We start from the raw sequence: 21,318 nt of genomic DNA on the forward strand, positions 1-21,318 counted from the left end.
GACAACATCCCAGGACTGGGACATTTCTCTCTGCTACATCAGAGCGTTGAGTGGTCAGCTCAGATATGGAGGGCAAATGTATTCAGACTCCATTCACACTCAGCAGCATTTTTAGTGTGGGTAAACTCTAACATAAATCTCTGCTGAACAGACCGGTTTCCCTTATTAAATTGCTTTCCTTTATTAATTCACTTCACCTTCTCTGATTTTTGTTCAAGTGAACAGTGTAGAACAAAACTTATATGGGCTCTGCAGATGTTTAAGAGCTTATTAAAAACAGTATTAGCCTATTAGCCTCACGAAATATTATAGTGTGAGCAAAGAGGCAACTAAATTGTTATAAAAGCATAAACATGCTTTGCCTGCCTGCGGTTTTATTAATAGAAAAAAAAAAATAAAATTACATTGCAGTGATCGAAGACAACCATGCACCGCGGCTCCTTGCTGGTGGAAGATAAGGAAGGATCCACCTCAGGTGCAACATTAACTGGCTCCAGTTGATCCCAGAATGTATATTTGCAGAACACGAAGTTGGAGAGGTGCTGTGGCAAACCGGTAGCCTGAAGTATTTTAATCTAGAAGAGGGATGAGAAATAAAGGAAAAGCTCTTACTCAGTAGGCATAAAATTAAATATATCTTGTGCTGGAACAATGTTATTATGTTGCACTGCGAATAATAACCAAAAAAAGCAGAAAAATATAGAAAATATAAATTTCTGCACTGATATACATTGGAGACAATATTCGGGGTGCACCAGCTGAGCATCGCCACTAGATGTCACAAGGGACATAGTTCTTGGGAGTGACAGCTAAAGGGCTGAACTTCACAAACATTTCGCTAATTTTTAACGCACCAAACACGTTGTAACTGAAGAGGTCTACAATAATAATCTCACACTTCTACCAAAACTGGCTCCTTTATTCTGCAAAATAGTTTTTTCAAGATATGACTCGTCCTTCTGTGATCCTATAAACCATGCAAAAATAACCCCAGTAATACAAGCATAGCCTGTCCCCTCTGCTAAACAGAAACAAAATGTTTTAAATACACCTTCTCATCTAAACAAAGCCATCATATTAACCATATTATTTAATAAATTTCTATTCCCCACTTGTCAAATTAAGATCAACTTAGACTTCTATAGTAAGGCAGCACTCAGATCCTCAGGAGAATGTTTCCTGCAACCAATGCCCCATACTGCTTGCAAGCACATGGAGCTCTATGGGGCAGAATAAAAAGTGAAAAGGAGTACAATTGCCACCAAATTGTTCATGTTGTCCAGAGGCAGCAAAGTTGGAGATCACTCCCTCTAGTGCTTTTTGCCTCCCTCTTTACTTATCTGTAGCTTGGCCTATCTTGAGTTTTACTACAACACAGAACTGCTACTAAATACTTCCTGCTAACTTTCTATTACTAACAATTACAACCACACCTGCATATGTTTCACAAAATACTGAATATTTAAACACATATATTGAGGGAGAATGATTCACAGAACAATGGGACTTCATCCGATTCTGTGACTCCTTTTGAATTAGACATTGTAGCTCCAATCCTAGTGCACTGATCTCTCATGTCTTCCAAAACTACAATAAACTGTCTAGGATAAGACTGAATGCGTATAAGTACAGTTTAATGAATACCTTGCAGGTTTAAAAAAAAATAATGGGAGATTGAAAGAAATAAAAACCATCTAGTTCTCTATTACTTCAGCCACTCCAGAAACAAAGTATCTGAGAAAAGATAGCAGCAGTACTTCAGTCCAAATGCTGGGCATGAGGACATTTAGGTGAAACCATGAAACAAATGCAGCAAAAGTATTAAACTCTGTACATACAACTGAATTTAGGTACACCTATATTATTTGCCCTTTTTTTTTTTTTTTTAATCCCGAAACATCAATACAGTTTCATATAGTCAGTCAATGAGTTTAAAGACAGGGCTCTGCCTGTGTAGCTGGGTACTGGAAGCAAACCTGGTGCATGAGGTTACAAGGAGACATCTAATCTCCAGAAGCCAATGTGCCAGGGACTTCTCTAAGACTTGCAATGGAAAGACAGAAGGTTGGCTCAGAGGTTGGGATATATCTGGAACTCACCCTGCAGACAAGTTTTCTCTCCTGAGTGTCATTTTCATTTGAATAGTCTGGACTATCCTCACCTCCAACCAACCTGTCATCTATCTCTCCACTCACTCGAACAACTTCAATGTGGAGACGACCTGACACCTAAAAAGAGAGAAGTAAGAATTACTTGTGTGCCAGAAAACAGCGACAGGTTCATCCCTTCAGGTAACTACAACTACTGCTGTTTCCAGTTTATAAGCAGAAAACATTTTATTCCTTTCTATTGTTTTGCACTATGAATTTGTTCCACCAGTTGAAGAACACTTTGGAGCAAGAATCAGAGTCTCTGTAGTAAAATCATCAAGACATTGGCCACTAGAGTGACTTTGGGAACAGCATACTGCAATCATCCTCACCTTCATACCACTCTCTAGAGAGTCTGTGAAGTGCACAGGTGATGCAGAGCACAGAGAATGTTGCCTGGTATGCTCTAGCTGCCTCTGAAGTTGTTCTTGCGGTATATATTTAAGTGACTATTCTGGATGGTACTCAGTGAAAGCCAGTGGAGCTACAGCTCATACTCACTCTACTAAGAACTTATTTTGGGCTGCTTTGTCCAGAAAGGTGCTCACAAAGCTTCTTCCTTTTACAATCACTGTGATGGAATTCAGAGCTGTCTAAACAACTCTAGTAAGGTATTATGGGATTTGCATAATTAAAAATTGTTAGCAAAAAATTTGGGCACATGAAACTAAAAAATATCTACTATATACTGGTAATAAGGGGCTGTAATTAAACAGTTGAGTAAGGACAGATTACAGAAGAATGACAAACCTCTCCCTTCTGATTGATGATTGGAACAGCATATTGTAGCTTCACATCATAGAACAGGCACTCAAGAAAAACATTGGCTACTCCGATGAGGCTGTGGTTTTCCTGCTCGTCGTAGAATGGATCAGCTCGCCTGAAGTAAGCTCTCATCACCTTCAATCAAATTCAGAATAATGTAAGAAAAACAAGCTTTTCATGAAACAGTCTTCCGAGTATTGCAGAACCAGTCTAATGAAAGAAAAAACGACTCAAGCAAGAGGCTAGATAACAGAATCGTCTGGGTTGGAAAAGCCCCTGAAGCTCCTCCAGCCCAACCATGACCCTCCCCCTGACCGTTCCCAACTCCCCCAGATCCCTCAGTGCTGGCTCAGCCCGACTCTTCAACCCCTCCAGGGATCCCGGGGACTCCCCCCTGCCCTGGGCAGCCCATTCCAACGCCCAACAGCCCCTTCTGCACAGAAATCCTTCCTCAGAGCCAGCCTGACCCTGCCCTGGGCAGCTTGAGGCCATTCCCTCGGGGCCTGGCGCTGGGGCCTTGGCTCCAGAGACTCATCCCCCCTCTCTGCCCCCTCCTGGCAGGGAGTTGCAGAGGGCCAGGAGGTCTCCCCTCAGCCTCCTCTTCTCCAGACTGAACCCCCCCAGTTCCCCCAGCCGCTCCCCAGCAGACCTGTGCTCCAGACCCTGCCCCAGCTCCGTTGCCCTTCTCTGGCCACGCTCGAGTCATTCAATGGCCTTTTTGGGGTGAGGGGCCCAAAACTGAACCCAGGAATCGAGGGGTGGCCTCCCCAGTGCCGAGCCCAGGGCTCAGATCCCTTCCCTGTCCCTGCTGGCCACACCAGTGCTGACACAAGCCAGGATGCCGTTGCCCTCCTTGGCCCCCTGGGCACACTCTGGCTTATTCTCAGCCCCCCCAGCCCCTCTCTGACCGGCAGCTCTCCAGCCACTCCTCCCCAGGCCTGTAGCCCTGCTGGGGGTTGTTGTGGCCCAAGGGCAGCCCCTGGCATTTGCCCTCAGTGAAACTCCCCCAGTGGGACTCAGCCCCTCGCTCAGCCTGTCCAGATCTCTCTGCAGAGCCTCCCTACCCTCGAGCAGACCAACACTCCCACCCAGCTTGGTGTCAGCTGCAAACTGACTGAGGGGGCCCTCGATCCCCTCGTCTAGATCATCAGTAAAGATGTTAAACAGGAGTGGCCCCAAAAACGAGCCCTGGGTCACCACTCGTGACCGGCCGCCAACCAGATTTAACTCTGTTCCCCACAGCTCCTTGGGCCCGGCCGTCCAGACAGTTTTTTACCCAGCGAAGCATGTGCCCATCCAAGCCGTGAGCAGCCAGTTTCACCAGGAGAATGCTGTGGGAAACAGTGTCTAAGGCCTTACTGAAGTCAAGGTAAACAACATCCATAGCCCTTCCCTCATCCAATAATCCCTCATCCAATTAGATCATATGAAGAATGGAAGCTCGAGTTTTTCCTGGGACCGAGCATAAGGCCTGTCCTCAGCAAGTTCTCTTTAATGTTGTCAGATCAGAGAAGTCAGCCTGAACATCAACTGAACATCCTCTTTTGTTTACTTACTGCTTCTTATTGCATGCTCGGTTTGGTCATTAACTATTCATGCAAACAAGCATCAGAGTGACAAGATAAGGGTTAATGAAATGCTGAAGGCCCACTTCAGTACTAGGAAAAGCAAAGGCTCAGGAAAACTTAACCTTTTCATGTACACCTCCTCTCCCTGTCCCCAAGATTTTCTCACACCTAGTTAAACAAAAAAATTTTCACAGGGATGTAATTCTATCAGTACAATACTGGAATAATTTTTACTTACTGGGTTGTCTTCCTCACAGTCCTTCCACTCCTGGTAAAGATCCCTCATATCTACCAGTCGATTCTCCAGCTTTTCCAGTGACCAGATCTGCTTGCCTTTCCCTTTTCTTCTCACCTGAATAGCAGGCTCACTGAGAATTGCACCTCTCTGTGAAACAATTAAAGAGATATCACAACAGTGAAGCAATAGTTTAAAACCAACACAAAACTGAGAACATCTTTGGGAAAAGTCTGGATTTTGTTCTTTTTTTATTGTAGCTTGAACAACCAAATTCAAGCGTGACAGTCTCCGAGTTCAGCTGTCACAGTATATCCGTGTTCAGTTTAACTGCAAAGTCTGATCACAGCTACTATCACTAGTTTCTGTGGATTTTCAACTTACATAACTGTTAGAAATAGGAACATTTAAGCATTTCACAAATATTCTCAAGTTACAGCAGGCTTGGAGTTCCAGCTAAGGTTACTAGTGTCTGCAACTTTCAACTAGTGCAGATACTTAACCCTCTTTACCAGCCTGTTTCTAGATGTGCCTGAAGGCTGCAAGAAAAAAAAAGCAGACCAGAAAAATTTCTAAAGTAATTGATGAAAATTATAATCCTGGAATAAAATACATCTTCTGTACTAACGATGGACTGAGTATCACCAAAATATTGAGCTGACCTCAAGAACAAAAATAATACCACTTTAGGGAGCCAGCCTGAGACATCGAAGTCTGGGTTCAGTTCCCTCCTTTCCAAATTTCTAAAATACCTGGAACAAATAATTCAGTTCCTCCCTGCACAACAGGGACGACAGCATTTTCTCAGCTCATTAGGCTGATGTAAAGCCAAATGTCCACAAGGTGATGGTATATACTTGAAATAGATGCTACCTACCCTGCCCATATTTTATCACTGGAACAGAAGCAAGTGTGAACTTCCAATACGAGGGGAAAGGTCTTACACTGAAACATTTCTCAGTAAGCTAGCACACTGTAAGATTTTCATGGTAAAAAAATAAGGTAAGGGTGTAGCATGCGCTTAACAGAGCCCTATTTAGTGCACATGAACAGACTGGAAAACTATCCAGACCATTACAAGTCAAAATATAACAAATATAAACGCTGAGGGGCAAACTTACTGAGCAATGATTTAGTTCCATCAGGGCTATCTTACCTTACTGTTAGCATTAAGGCTTGAAGCTGGAATCTGGAGGGTAACTTTATATTCTGTTCTCTTGTCCAATTCCTCTCCAATAAAATTGGCTTCTCTCACGTACAAATTGGCTTTAACAATCTGCTCTCGCAGCTTTCTCAGGCTGTGGGTCAACATTTCTTCTCTGTAAAAAAAGGGGATTTGAAAGGGGAGATGGGAAAAATTATGGCATTTAAGTATTGAAACTAAGTGCAAGCAAATCAGTACCTGATAGGAAGGAGTCTTAACATTCAGCTTTTTAAAACAAACAAACAAAAAAAATCAGGTGAATTGAATTGCATTTTCTGGGGGAAAAAAAAAAATTATCTGCACAAATTTAGCATACTGCTGGCTTTGGAGACTTCTCCATGCATCTGCTGAACAGTCAGCTCTTGTGTGGCTTATTCCAGGGTTTCCCCACCACAGATGTGGATGTTCCATCTTACAGAGAAAGGTTTATTCAGACACCATGACCCACTTGCTCACTGGCCTTCCTGGCAAGCGTGAGAGTGTGCCAACTGTGCAGCACAGGAATCTGGTACCACAAAACATTCCAGACACACAGCTAAACACCTTGTTAGATTGTCTCAAATACTTTCTATTGCAAAAGTTGCTTCTCTAGGCATATAAATTAATTTGTATTTTCTCATTACAATGTCTTTACCATACTCATTGTTTTAGGGTACATTTCATCTTCCTCCTGCAGCTGCTCTTTCTGAGAGTAATACTGAAAACAATCATTTAGAGGCTGAAGTAAATAACCTCAGTGCAATTGCCCAGGAAGAGGCAAAAGAGGACATTGGCCCCTCTGTGGTTATTAACAGCTTTTTGCAATGCTCTGGATCAAAATTCTTTGTATCATCCTCGTACTCCCTTTTCTTTCTGCACACTTCTGGTTGCCAGGACCTGCCCAGGTCAGACAGGTGGATGTGAGTCAAGAGGAAAAACAACCTTCCAGCAGCTGAGTCATGACCCGCAGAAGAACAAACTCATAGGAGTCCCAGTATTTCTTCCAATCACCTCATCTTTAGTCAAATCTATTGCCAATCAGGACAGAGTTTCTCCTTAACAACAAAGTAGGCACTCATTCTTTCTCATTTTTTGTAACATTATAGGAATGATTGTTGTTATACTAATATTTTTGCTGTCCTCCCCAACAGGAGCCCTCTCAGAAATTTGGCAAAGGTGTGCAATGCAATTACAGAATCCCAGAATCATTCAGGTTGGAAAAGCCCCTCGGGATCATCGAGTCCAACCCTCAGCCCGACTCTACAAAGTTCTCCCCTACCCCACATCCCCCACAGCTCATCCCAACGGCCCTGAAACCCCCCCAGGGATGGGGACTCCCCCCTCCCTGGGCAGCCTGTTCCACTCTCGGACCACTCTTGCTGGGAGAAATTTTTCTCCTCATGTCCAGTCTGACCCTCCCCGTTGCAGTTTAAAGCCGTTCCCTCTTGTTAAAAATTAAAAACTCGCAAAATTCACTAGCACTTGAAGAACTTTAAACGAACACTCATGGTCAGCTTTGATGACCCACCTCTCCTCTGCCCACTGCCGTAAGCGCTGCTGAGCACTGGGAGAATGAAAGGAGAACCTGTCCATGCTGCGGAAATGCTGCTTCTCTGGCGACAGTCGCCGTCGTAACTGCTCCAGTTCATGTTCATACATCAGTCTCTGGCGTTCGAGGGCAGATCTCTTCTCCTCTTCGTGCTGCTGCTCCAGGCTTTGCAAGATTGACTGCATTGGATCTAATCAGATGTTGAAAATAAAGAAGCTAGTACTTCTGGGGGTCAAATACCTGGTAACCATAAAATTAAATGGAAACAGTCATGTAATGAGTATGGGGCAGAGATGGGGGACTTGGAAAGGTGAGATCTTTACCATGTTCTGCTACAGATATGCTGTATGACCTTGGGGAAGGCACAATTTACTATCATTTGGTAGTTCCCTCCCCATCCTATATTTGCAGTTATTCATGTTAGAGCCTGCAGCAGCCACTGAAATCCATGGTGAAGAACGTCCTAGACAGTAAACACTGTTATCATCTAAAAGGAGGGAAAAATTATATTTTCACTGTAATGCATATTAAAAAATGGTGCTGAACTGTGGAGCAAATTAAACATCTACAGAGCAGACTGAATGGATGATTTAAGAGAACTGAGAAAAGGGAAAGACCAAGATGAAAAAAACATTCCTCCTGTTTCCCAAAATAACGTCATTCTGGGACAGCTATGTAAGACCACAAAAACTAAAGAACATGGTTTCCGAGACAGAAATCACTACAGTCGATGTCTGACTGAGACATAACACAAGCAAAATAAACAACAAAGTGAAAACACTTTGATTTGAAGCTGTAGTGCCACCAACATTCTGGTTTTGGATTTGCCCTCAACAAGAACTGCCAAACAAAACAGTCTGCAATGGGTTTTTTTCCCCCTCAAGTGCAAAAGTGGCTACGATGACTCATTCACAAGAAAAATTCTCCAATAGGAAGTTATAAGGGAAAAAGTTTGTGGTTAAGAGTCCCTGAAGATGTTAACCTTGTATTCTGTACATATTTCCAATCATTTCTGTTGCCTCTTACCATTACTACCAAGTGCCTTCATAGTGACTTCCATCTGGGCATATTCATAGCTGAAGTTAATCTCACTAGACACTTCACTGGAATTGTCTCCATCTGTGTCCAGCTGCTCAACACTATTACTGCACTTCATAGAGTTGTCTCGCTCTTCATCCTCATGATCTGCCTTCTTTTTCTTCTTTGGCAAATTCAGCCTTTAAATAAGAGGAAAATTTTTAATGAACTATTAAATGCTCAACTCTGAAACACAGGGTTGCTTTCAAAGATTATTGAAATTATCCAAATCAGTAGATTATTCCCTTTCAACATTTGTTGATCTCCTGTGAGTGTAGTTTTCCTCAAGGTAAACAGGGGAATTCAAGGCAAACTAAGTAATCCATTCTACACTGTAATAATAGGGAGTACCCGATATTATTAATCATATAGTTTAGATAACCATGAATTTTTTCAGTCATCCCATATCAAAATAATTTAGAGGCAATAATTAAATTATCCCACTTTTAATGCCGATTGTTCTTTCAAGCATAAAAGAAAGCAATTAAGTTTTAGATTGTCATTTAAGTCCACTGATCTTTAAAGTATTTCAGACCAGCCACAGAGGGTTTCAAGACCAGAGTCTTCTGGAGAAAACTTCTACCAGTGATCCTGTGTGATACAGGAAGGTTGTAAGTACAGCTGGAGCTGGAATTCCAGGGAACAGGGAACACAGTGACTTTGTAAGACCCAGATCACTGTATAACATAGGTCAAAATCTAACCCCTTATTTGCAAAATCCAAAAGGCAACCTATTCAAGTCAAAGCTTGGGTATATATTTTCACTGTGGGAGAGAAAGTACTTAGTATGTGGTACCAAACCACATTAAAGTTACCAGCTCAAAAATTAAATCTCTTCAGTGAGATAACAGTACTGATAACTACAGCAAGGTCCTCATCAGCAAGGTTATAGTGCCTTGAAAATAAAAGAAGTCAACCTAATGCTCTGAAATTAAAATCACACACAGTGGTGTAACATTTAGCATCCAAGAAGTCACCAGCATTGCCTTTATAACCCCAATGAAAAAGAAATCACCACCTCCTGCAGCTTGAACGCCCCACTGACATTTTCCTTGTACCTTAAGATAAAATAATTTCTTTAATAACATTCGTACCTGAAGAAGTGGTTGTTTCCCCACAGTATTCTGTCTCCGTGATGTAGCTGGATAGGACACACCACAGCAGAACCATTTACGAACGTCCTGTGAAAAGGCAAAAATCTGAAGCAAATGCATCCATGTAAGGCTTCTTTTTTTTTTTTTTCTAATAATACTGTGTATTGTAACTAGTTAAGGTAGGAGAACAGGTTTATGGATTGCAAACAGGCAAAATATCCCCAGAAACTTCACTGATCTACCCTGTAACTTCTCAAACTCAGCTTCTTTTGATCACTTAAGCTTATGGAGTTCAGTACTTTTAGACAGATATGACAGCTATGTCTGGGGAGTATAATTAGATCTTAAAAATGAGGGGCCTAAAAAAAGATGTCGTCACTGGAAATAAACCCTTTTTGCACTACTTTGAAATACAGACACAAAATAGAAACACTTGAGTAAGACATCAGAGAACTTTGCTGTATAAAGACAATAAACTACTTAAGTATAATCAGAAACTACTTTTATTTCAGAGTCAGATTCTAAGTCTGAAAACAGGACGACAGGGTAACTCAGACTTGAAGGGAATCTCGGGATGTCATCCAGTTCAATCTCTTGCTCAAATCAGATCAACTAGAAATGGGAGTAAATGTGAAATTGTTGAGTTTTGTGTATCTAACAATAAATTATTGGAGATGCTGACAATGCATGTCATTTTGTAATCGATTTGACCATACCATCTGCTTTTCAAGTACTGCTACTTAATCAAATAAAGCAACAAATGCTTCAGCAGCTCTTTGCATATCAACAGGTTTCTTAGAAAATGAATTCAGATTTCGATAGTTACATCTACACAGCTGCAAATCAGTATCCTCATGCTGAAAGCGTATGCAATTTACTCATCTTTTCTTTGAAAACTTAAGACTACAAACACCATCACTGAGAGAAATCTCATTAGAACAAAAGATAGGAGTTGACAGAGGAGTAGGTGACAATTAATACAAAACATAAAAGCAGGGTACAAGAGTAGAATTTTCTTATTTCAGAATACATAAGGAAAATTATTCTTTTAACTATCTTTTTGCACCACTAATCATAAAACACCAGCTAAAACTACAGTTATTATACAACTGGAACTGCATTTTCTTACTTTACCTAGTATTTTTTTGAGGTGTTAACATAACCTGTCCTTCTGGGGTGATGTCTATAATGCAGTGTTCAGGAAGAATTCCCATTCCACATAGCTGGATATCTTGAGAGTTGTCTGAGCCTATTAATGTGTGCTCCTGGGGAAAAATTAATTCAGACGTTAACAAATGGATTACAAAAATTCACTAGTTCTAACTCAACCATTCTTCTTCTGGACATATCTTGTCTTCTAGTTCCCAAATCTGAAAGCTGTTCAATACTTCCCTTAGAGGCAAAAAGGAAAATGAAATGTTGCAAGTAAATCCTTCCTTTGTCTTACAGTAACAAGTAGGGAGCACACAGGAAAGTTTATAGGCAACGGTTAAATCCGAAGATGAAGAGGTTTCTATAATTTAGTTGTGGAATTCAGTGCCTCGGGATGTTGTAGAAGTCAAAAGTATAAAGGAGTTCAAAGAGGAATTAAGACAGGTTCACAGTGGTTAGATCCATGGCTATTACACAGGTTCCACTGAGATCATCCAACAGGTTAGGAAATTCCTAAGTACTTGAGGCGTGAGGGATTTGGCAGACAAAGGATGACTCCACACATGCCTCAATTCATCCACTTCTTTTTTAGGCATCTCTAAGCAATTTTTGAGAAATAAATACAATAGTTTAAATAACTCAGATCAAGTTGTTCTTCAGTACTTTTAATATCTAGTACACATGCAGTTCACCATTAAAAAGAATGTGGGCAAGATATTTACTCTGAGAAGCAAGAGTTTAATCTCAGGATTTCAGGCAAAACAAGTGTAAGTCATTTTAATGAAAGAATTTCAAAGAACACGGATTTCTACACCAAAATTCTCCACCAACAAATTCACGTTGTTCAAAAAAAATTATAAAGACTTACAAACAAACAAAACTTACCCCGTGCAAAGGGATTTTCTCTAGGAAAGGAAAGTAGCACAGTATCAGCTGAGACTTTTCTGCTGGTAGTGATGGGGCAAGCCCTGGTTTCTGAGCAGGCTTTGGCTCCAGCGTGCTCTTGTTGTGTGTTCACAATGAACACCATAGAAGTCGGCTCTGCTTCAATAGCTGTCAGCGTCAAGGCTGATTTAGCAGCTTGAGTCACACTCTGGACACCTACGTGCAAGGCGTCTGGGAAAGAATTCAATTTTTCTCCCAAAACCTCAGCTCAGCTCTCTTGTCCTTTTTAATGTTTTTTAGCAGATACAACATTGAGAAAGCTCTTTCCCTTGTTTTCACTGAGATGTCACAGAGCAACGATGACTGACATACAAGAGGATCATGTACTTCCTAAGACCAACTAAACCAAAACCATCTTTCAGCCCAATTGCTAATTTTGTGGTTGTTTTGAGAGTTACTACAGACCACTTCAAAGAGAAGACAATGATTTAATGCGAAGCTCAAACTGCCAATTGTCTTTCACTGCTAAATTTTTAGAACTTGTACTCTAACATGTGATTTAAAAACGGTTGCACCTCGTTTCTCCTCCTGACTCCAGACCATGTCTACAGTTTGTTAAACTAGAATAAACTGCCCAAATGTTTCAGTGCAGAGTCCAAAAGTCACGTCACGTGTTTTATGTTTAACCTCAGCAACAGGGACTGCACATCAGCAGAAGTGCCAAGGCAGAACAGAACTTGATTTTCTCTCCCGGCAAGTTGCATGAAGAGGAATAAAACTGCATTTTGTAACCTGAAGACAGAGGGCAGAATTTGGACTACACACATAAAAGATTAAAAAATTTCTGGGTAAAAACCTTGTGAAAATTGGGATAAAGCCTCTAGATTTCTTTCAAAAATCAAAGTAAAAAACCGTAAAATCCCCAAACCTTCCTCTGCTATGAAGAATTACATTTGAAATAAAAAGGTTGCACTCATGTTATTTTTAATGAAGCAGTGAATACTGGAGAATGCCTTAGATATGCAGTTTTTACAAAATCATCTGATTACACTTCTGCCAATGGCAGTAAATGCCCAATTCTATTTAAAAAAAACAAAGTTATACATGTATATCAATATTTATTTTTACCTTTAAATAGTATACCAGAAGTTCATTGAGAGCTGGATCTGCATTCAAATTAACCAGGAAGCACTTATTATCCCCAACTTTTATTCCAGAAGACTGAAGAGATATGCCAAGGCTTTCCAGCTGTTTCTGACGCTCCTGCAAGAGAGTAGCCATCAAAATTAAGATGATTGATGCACAGCCCTTGGGAAATGATTTCCTATCTGCCAAAGCCACAAAACAAAATGATGCACTGCTACTTCTGAAAAAGGTAACTTTCTTCTGCAGTAGATTAGACACAAAAGTCTTAGTTATATCAAGCTTTGATCAGGATATCTGTAATTTTTCTTGTCCTTCCACCTCTGGTCTCAGAGATCTACATGTTATGGTCTCACACAGTTGCATCTTCTTAGTAAAAAAAGAAAACAGCTGAGAGCAGCACACTACAGTACTGTAGGAGCTTCTCCATGACCTCACTGGAACAGCAAAAAGGCTACCACAAAGACATCTCTAGAGCCCTTTATTTTCTCTTTTTAGCTAAAAAGCAACAAGTTAAGTTAAATCCCTGCCAAGTCAAGCTCCGTGTCTATCTTTTATTCCAGAGCAATCAAAATGACAAAAAACTGGCAACCTACTATTTAAGTAATCCAAATAACACTTCCTGCTGAACAAGAATAGTAGCATTTTGGATGGTGTTTTGTTCTTGTCAATAGACTTCATAGAATTCAACAACAAAGCATTACTGTGCAAAAATGTACATCTTTCAAAGGGAAGTGTTTGGGTGAAGACTAGAGCAGTCAAAGAGGAACATTAAACATTTCTGACTTAAGAACAGAAAGGGATTCTTCTACCAGAAAAAAAAAAAAAAGAAAAAAAAAGAGAGAGAAATGTTGAGAATTGTTCTCAGGATCATACAGAAGCTGAGATGAGACTCACTGTCCACAACAGCAAATAAAATTTTAAAAATAAACATGGGAGACCCCTCACAGAATTACTAGAGGGAAGAAGAAATAGGGGAGGGTAAAACAAGTAAATAAAAAAATACAAGAGACCTACAGTGCTTTCCCTGTGATGCTGAGACTTTAAAATAAAAACTAGCAAAAATTATGTAGGGGTAATGCTGGGATGCTTATTAAGGTTCTGACCTCTACCTACCAGTCTCCTTTGTATTAAAAAACTTAGTATGTTATACTATTTGGTATAATTCTGTTCAGCATTGAAGTTGTACCAGGTCTAATCTAGATTAAAATTGCAAAGAATAGCAAGTACAACTCGCTCTTCCTTTTCTTTACCCTGTCTCCCCACACACTTATAAAACCAACATAATGTCCTTGTAAGGAAAAGTTGTGTGTAGGAGAGAGAGAAATAGAAACAAAACACAAAGGACAGAGGAAAAACTGCAGTGTGATGTCAAAGATTTCTCTTCCGATCACCAGTGCCAGGCTCTGAAGTTCACATAATTCCTTATTATCTACAGAGATAAAGAACATGTTGCCCAAAGGACAATTTGGCCCACAGTCTAAATCTCACGGGATTTAGACTCATAGGATCTCAAGAACATGGGCTAGTTTCTGTTAACTTTTGCTCAAGACCTAATGTTAATTAACTTAAACATTCAAAATACATTAAAAGTATGTCACATACTCACTGAAAATGTGAAAAATTGCATATTCAAACAGTCTTTAAGGCTTTGAACCCTTACTGCCACTCCACTTCTACAAACTGCCTCTTCGACTGCCTTCATTTTTTATAAGGAATCCTATTTTCCTCAAAGATTTACAATTATCTCTACATCCTATCCTGCTACAATTTGACAGGCAGATGTAATGGAGGCTGGCCAAAAAAAAAAATTAAAAATTAAAAAAAAAAAAAAAAAAAAATCACTTGACAAGCCATGATATAAATGCCTTTAAGCTTGGGCCTCCATAAGCCTATGGAAGGTGACAGGAGGTTCCTTCCACTGGCTTCCAAGTGGTCCTGAAAGAGCCTTATACTGCACAAACACTATTCCTTATCCCTCCTGGAAAAAAAAAAAAAAAAAAAAAAAAAAAAAAAAAAAAATCACTTCCCTACAACTGCAAAGCTCATGAAACTCCCAGCTCTGAAACATCGTAACACACTGAGGATTTGAGACAAAGAGGAAAAGAGCTAAAGCAGCTCTATGCAAACATCAGGGCAGACTTAGTCTGTGCCACTGAGCCCACAACTCCAGTTTTTCAGCCTCCTTGCAAACTCAGGGTTTCTATGCCTAGTAACTATTGTGTAGGATGAGAGCAGATTTTTTATTATTATTACTATTATTATTCACCCTTATACACAGAGAGGAGAACTCATGGTCTAAGTCTGCCTTGAAAGCCAGGAAGCCCTCGTAGTCACAAGCTGCATTTCTGACAATGGATCTTTGAAGTCAACAGTCTATTCTGACTGCGTCATCTACAAGATGCTTTTGCATAAGAGGCTCCATTTTTTCCTTTTTTTTTTTTTTTTTTTTTTTTTTACACACTATTTATCACTTTTCAGTAGTCGTCCTGCTCAAAAGCTCCCTACTGCAAATATACACATCAGCATTTGTGTGGTAAGAATTGGAAGTGTCATGCAATAATCGTGGGGACCTGCACAATTTTAACATAATCATCATATTCAATTATGTTCTGATGCCCTAAATATCAGTGTAAGAGGTATTAACACACACAGGGATCCTGAACAGTTCTATTTTTTAATATTTTAAATGCCCTTTGCCGTGGGTATTGAGGCACTCTGCACATAACCTTGCATGTAAGGCTCTCAATGCTCCATCCTTCATCACAAACAACAATTTTACTGTCTGAAGAATATAAAACCCCTGTAATCCTCTCATCCATGGATTATTATTTTTTTTAAAGTAACTTCTCCATTTGCATACAGTGACAATTTATTACTGTCATTGGAATAGTAATCTGGGAGGCACTCAGCTATCACAGGAATTAAGTGAAGCCTTTCAAAGGGGCAGTAAGCTTGACCTACTTACCCATAAATGTGGGGAGAGAGTCAGACAATCTCTATGAACTGACAGACAAAGGAAACAAACCTATTTTTCATAAAAAATGGGGGAGGGAAGAAAGCAGCCAACCTGTGCTATCTCTTCAGTTTTTCTTAATTTTTCTTCCCAGGTCACAGTCATTTCCTGAATCAACTTTTCTGATTCCTCCAATCGTTCTTTTAATTCTGGTGATTTCATAGCCTGCAAAAATAAAAGAAAATAAACCAGGAAAGGTTGTTGTGCTTTGTTTTTTTCACATCACTGTCACACAGATGGGGGGAAAAAAGGAAACATAACTTTACTCATTTTCCAAGGCATACTTATCAGTAAGTAAAGGGGTCTTTTTTTAAAAAATACAAATTGCATATAAATGCAGAATCCATCAAAAAGTTAATTAGCTTCAAGTACAGATGCTAAAGTGGAATTTATATACTTCACTGCAAACCAATTATATGATACTGGCAGATTTGCACAAAGATATTCAAAGGCAAACTAACCTCATTTCTATGCCAATACAAGTGTCCCAAACAACATCTAAAACAGTTTTGTTTCAGAAGATGCTGCTGGTCTGGCTAGCCACCATCGTCTCAGCTGTTGTTTCCTCAAAATGGCACTTAACATCTCAGTCACTCGAACTACCATGCCAACAAAACATTTTTATTGTTCATTTTGATACGGCTGATGGGTGCTATTTTTTTCTTTCTACAGCAAATATCAAGGCATCCATGGCATTCTGGTTATCTACCTCTACATATGCATTTTACAGAGAAGGTATCAGAAGTCTTACAATGTGCTTCTGGACACTGGAATTCAATTTTGTTGCTGATCTATCACAGCTCTAATTTTGTTTTGTGAAATAGTCAAAGACCCATGTTCCATCCAAGGACTAACTTGAGAATAAGAAGATATCCCCACTGGAGCCCATCCGACACTCCGAGAACTGACAGGACATCAACATTTTTATATTACATATATTTACTTCCTCCAGTCTTGGTACTGGCATATTCCTCCCCTACTACCTTGAACGGGAAGCCTATGGACTTCCTTATGTCGTTATTTCATTACTGCTAACAAGATGAAAATGGTTTTGGCTGGTAGGTACTTATGCAATGCTGATTAAACAATGCAAGCATCGTTCTCCATCAGATATTCCCTTACCACAAAACCAAAATTCCCCACAGGACTCAAAATCAGAGTGGCCTCATTACAGTGCAGTTCGTTCAAGAAAAGGAGCAAATGCCAGGAGTAGAAAATCCTGTTTTAAGACAGGAGCTTCTTTTGCCTCAAGACACGACAGTCTAGAAACTGTCAGCTCATGTGTCCTGTGTAGTCTTTCTCTGGTTGAATGTCTGAAATACCTCAATACAGAGTAAAAGGGAACGTGAATTCCACCCAGGAAGGAAAGTGAAGCCAAGGTAATCTCCAGAACAAAGATTGATTATGACCAATAAAACGTGGTATGTGCAGAGGTACTGGAGATGATGGAGCAGGACAGGAGGATGAAACCCAGCTACTCCCCAGGTCTAAGTCTTGTTTGTCCATTTATTTGGACCTGGGCCAAACTCACATGCTTCAGATATCAAACGAGCTTGGTAGTTGTCCTCACTCCTTACAGTGTTTATATAAACAATAGATATATGGGCCCAGATTCACACCAGACCAGCAGGTAGGCTGCACTGCTGAAAGCAGTTAGTTTCAATTCCCAGTTTAGGAAGGACAAGCTGGTGGTCTTGGCACAGACAAATTAAAACATGTGATATTAGTTTTGACAAAAAAAGATCAAAATGTGTGGATTAAAAAAGGGGAAAGATGCTTTACTCCTCTGGGGTAAAAAAAAAAAAAGTGAACTGTCAAGTTCTGTTTGCCTCAGCTGTTTAGGAGAGAAAAGGATAATGACACCAAAAGGAAAAAAAAAACCCAAAAACCAAAACCACAACTTGGTAACCTCTGTATTTGGAAATGAGCTTTGAAAACGTAACCTGACTGTTACAACGGGTCAGTGTTTTTGTTCACTTAACCCCCCCCCCCGTTATTTATACACATTTCTGTAAGAACAATTAGATGGGCTACAACTGTAATAAACTGAAAGGAGTACGAGACAATGAATGTGGTTTTTGACCTTTATTGTGCAGCCTCTTAATAGCAAACTACACCGTTTTTCCATGCTCTTCGTCAATGACATTGAGATGACAACTAGGGTGGGATATTAATACTTTGGGAAAGGAAATATTTATTACTTCATATTTAGGAAACACTACTTCGTTACTTTGAAAAGCTGCCATTATTTTGGCATTAATGCTCACAAATGAAACAAGTAAGGAATACTTGCATCCTTCTGTTAAGTCTGCGGTTCATATTTTATATTTTATATTTTATATTTTATAGGAAGTTTTATAGGAAGTTTTATAGGAAGTTTTAGATATTTAACTTGAGATACCTTAAAGAAACCAATATACACTGACTACATGCTTAGCATATTAGGCAGCTCAAATGAGAACAGTCCAAAATTTACTAGTCATTTCTAACATCACAGCCAGCATTCCTTACATACCTCATGAGGAAAACACTGTAATCATAATTTTTCTGAACTGCAAAACGGATTATATCACCATTGCTCTGACACATTTGAGAGCAAAACTCAGAATTACGCTAGTTCTTGGCCTTATCTAATATTTAGACCACTCTTCTTACACAGTTTTATTGAGGTAGCTATGCAGATATTCATAATATTGTCTAGCACCTGTAAGAGATTCAGCTGAGAACGGTTAAAGCTTGTAAGCAAGCATTATTTAATGGAATTCACATCTCACAGCATGTAGCCAGACTGAATGCTTAGAATTCTGAAAATATGCCAGCAAATCTCTGCCTATAAACTGCACAGTCTTAAGACTATTCCTGCCTCCATGTTTTGACCTGTACCTTGCAATAAACTGAACACAAGGTGTTCAAACAGAACCTGGTATCTCATGTTATCACCTGTGTTTCAAGACTGATGCACAGAAAATTAGAAAGAAATGATAGAAAGGGAGATTTCTCAGCTACCACGTAGTAATTCCTCGCAGCATTCATTTTCGAGAGCCAGGTAAGAAAGTCTTGACAAAGGGGTTTACAGGAATAATGAAGATGAAAATGTGTACCTCTGCTTTTGTGAGCTGTTCTCGCAGCTTCTCCACTTCCTCACGGAGCTCCCGAATAATGCGAGCGTTGGGGTCTTCGTTCACCACAGCATGGTTAACGATGTTCTTGGCCCGGTCTGCGTACCTCAGTGTGGAAAGGGTCTCATCATAGTTGTCAGCTGCTGGGCTTACTGTTGCTACCATGGCAGTCTTGCTGTTACCACCAAGGCTATCCTGGAAAGTGGCAGAGATTATAAAATTAAACCAGAAAGTCTCTTTCGTTTTACCCAGTCAATGAATTTAGGCATCAAGTGATAACCTAGAGTTCGAAGTAGATTTGGGCAACTAATGACAGAAACTATTTTGTCACCGTTCCTCAGTTCAAAATTAGTATTTTAAGCTGTGTAAACCAAGGAAAGTTGTTATTTTTCGATTTTTTTTTTTTTTTTTTAAAGCACATTGAGGAAACATCACTCTTGACTTTCAGGATCAGTTTTAGTTTAAACAGGAATGAAAACAGTTCCTCTTTGGGCTTTATGGTGCTTAGTAAGGGCTTCCAAGGTTTACTTCCATGTTTTCTGCTTATGTTTATAAACCAGAAATACAAGCAATTCAGCATTAAATTTCTCAGATACTACTGAAGGAGCTCAGGAAAGATATGATGAATTCAGAATATCTTCTTGTAAAGACTGGAAGCAAGATGTCTTCAATAAGTATTTAAATTACTTAAAGATCTCTGCAAACAACATAGTTTATTTCATTCATTTCTGAATGGGGCCCTTTCCATACCCCCACTTTGAGAGCTCACAAACCTGAATTGAGTTATGTAAGAAATTACCCTTTTGCAATTTGGTTGACAGAGAAGGGCGTGAAACCACATTCCTGCAAGGCAGTGTGTCAGGGGAGTGGGGGAAAGAAGGAAGGAAACGTTCAATCTTTTTATGCATCACAAAATTGTGGTTTACAATTTTGGCCGGTCTAAAAGATAAAATATTCTGGTTCAAATCTTGCAGCACACCTTTTGTACTGTTTGGTTGGGTTTTTTACCCAATATCCCTTTCTGAGACAAACCATGCTATTAACTTTCATCTTCAATAACCCATGAAATCTAGGTCAGGCATTGCCATTAGAACAATCTGACTACATTAGCTGCTTGTCTAACCATTTCAATTACAAAGCACACACGCAGCTTTCCCTAGCAATCATTAAAACGCCCCTTTAAGTATTTCCTTAAGACTCTCTTTTTTTGCTGCATGATGCCTAAAATAGTTTGACAGCAGTCTGGCTGCTCCAGTGGTCAGACAAGCACTGACCACACAGCCTGACGTTGCTTCGCTGCTGCATTGGTAGCACTCCGCAGTCTCTGGTCATGCAGAAGGGCTGATAGCTCTTTGGGTAGAGAATAGAATTTCATTTGTATAGTGTTCAGCACAGTAGCATAGCTAGAAATTGCAGGTATAGAGAAGTCAGTTGAAAAGAACAGCCTTCTGACTGATTGCAGTGTGGGGTTTTTTCTCATCCAAGGAGCAGCCAACGTTTACTTCAATAAATACATGGCTTGGGAGGATCCACTCTATAACACAGAAATGTTTTTCCAAGGCATCTATTGAAAACTTATGAAAGACTAACAAGACCACATGACTCATTCGATAGGACTTCTGGCTCTACAGAAGCCAGGACTCTTCTTCAATCCATCAAGGGTTTTCAAAAATTAGGAACACCACTGCAACTGCAATCCCTGTTCTGCATAAAAAGATGTTTATCAGGGATCTGGCCAGGTACTCAGCTTCCAAATCCAACTTTAACAGTTTGCACTTTGGAAACCTCCTTCACTGCACTAATTAGCTCCAAAATAGGATTAATTCTTTATTTGAATTGCAACTCTGCTGTACAGGCAGCTGAGAACGCTGTTACAGTGATACACCGTAATTCACAAAACACCCATTATAAGTTGAGTAAAGTTCCTCTTGTACTGTAGCTATTCAAGCCCAATGCCAGACTGTCCTATAAAGTTTTATACATAAAACTGCTGTGCTGATTTCACTGGTTTCCTTAATGTTAAGCAAGAAAGGTAGACAAATAGTTAGCCAGCCTCTCATTAGCGAAGACGGGGCTTGCAAATTACCCTGGAAAGGCCGGGCTTGCATGTGATGGAGAGAGACACTGAGGGGAAATTTGTAAGTTTAGTTATTTCTAAGACTAAACTAGCTCAGTGTTCTCTAGCACCAAGATTACTGTGAAAACAACTGAAAATGTAGAGATCAGAAACAATATTTTTAACACCAGCCATCAGTAAAACATGCGGGGCTGATTAAAATGGGAAAATGAAATGTTTGTGCCAATGCAATTTAATAAAACCAAGAAGTTAAAGCACTGACAAGCTGTTTTGCTTCTTACACATATAACCTGATGCCACTCTCC

The 21,318-nt window shown here is 39.9% G+C and overlaps 1 protein-coding gene across 4 annotated transcripts in view; it reads right to left on the bottom strand.

The window, feature by feature from the left end:
- Positions 1–21,318, bottom strand: part of KIF13B (kinesin family member 13B) — a 132,248-nt gene that overhangs the window by 46,553 nt on the left and 64,377 nt on the right. For all 4 annotated transcript variants that reach the window (XM_074895452.1, XM_074895453.1, XM_074895454.1 and 1 more), the window contains 12 exons: positions 18,919–19,131; positions 15,872–15,982; positions 12,787–12,921; positions 10,756–10,886; positions 9,622–9,708; positions 8,477–8,667; positions 7,430–7,640; positions 5,875–6,037; positions 4,722–4,868; positions 2,901–3,050; positions 2,100–2,228; positions 405–575 (listed from right to left, as the gene is read on the bottom strand). In XM_074895452.1, the coding sequence (XP_074751553.1) occupies positions 405–575; positions 2,100–2,228; positions 2,901–3,050; positions 4,722–4,868; positions 5,875–6,037; positions 7,430–7,640; positions 8,477–8,667; positions 9,622–9,708; positions 10,756–10,886; positions 12,787–12,921; positions 15,872–15,982; positions 18,919–19,131 (1,839 nt within the window). The remainder of the gene's footprint in view (positions 1–404; positions 576–2,099; positions 2,229–2,900; positions 3,051–4,721; positions 4,869–5,874; positions 6,038–7,429; positions 7,641–8,476; positions 8,668–9,621; positions 9,709–10,755; positions 10,887–12,786; positions 12,922–15,871; positions 15,983–18,918; positions 19,132–21,318) is intronic.

This window comes from Athene noctua, chromosome 1 (assembly GCF_965140245.1).
Source record: "Athene noctua chromosome 1, bAthNoc1.hap1.1, whole genome shotgun sequence".
NCBI lineage: Eukaryota > Metazoa > Chordata > Aves > Strigiformes > Strigidae > Athene > Athene noctua.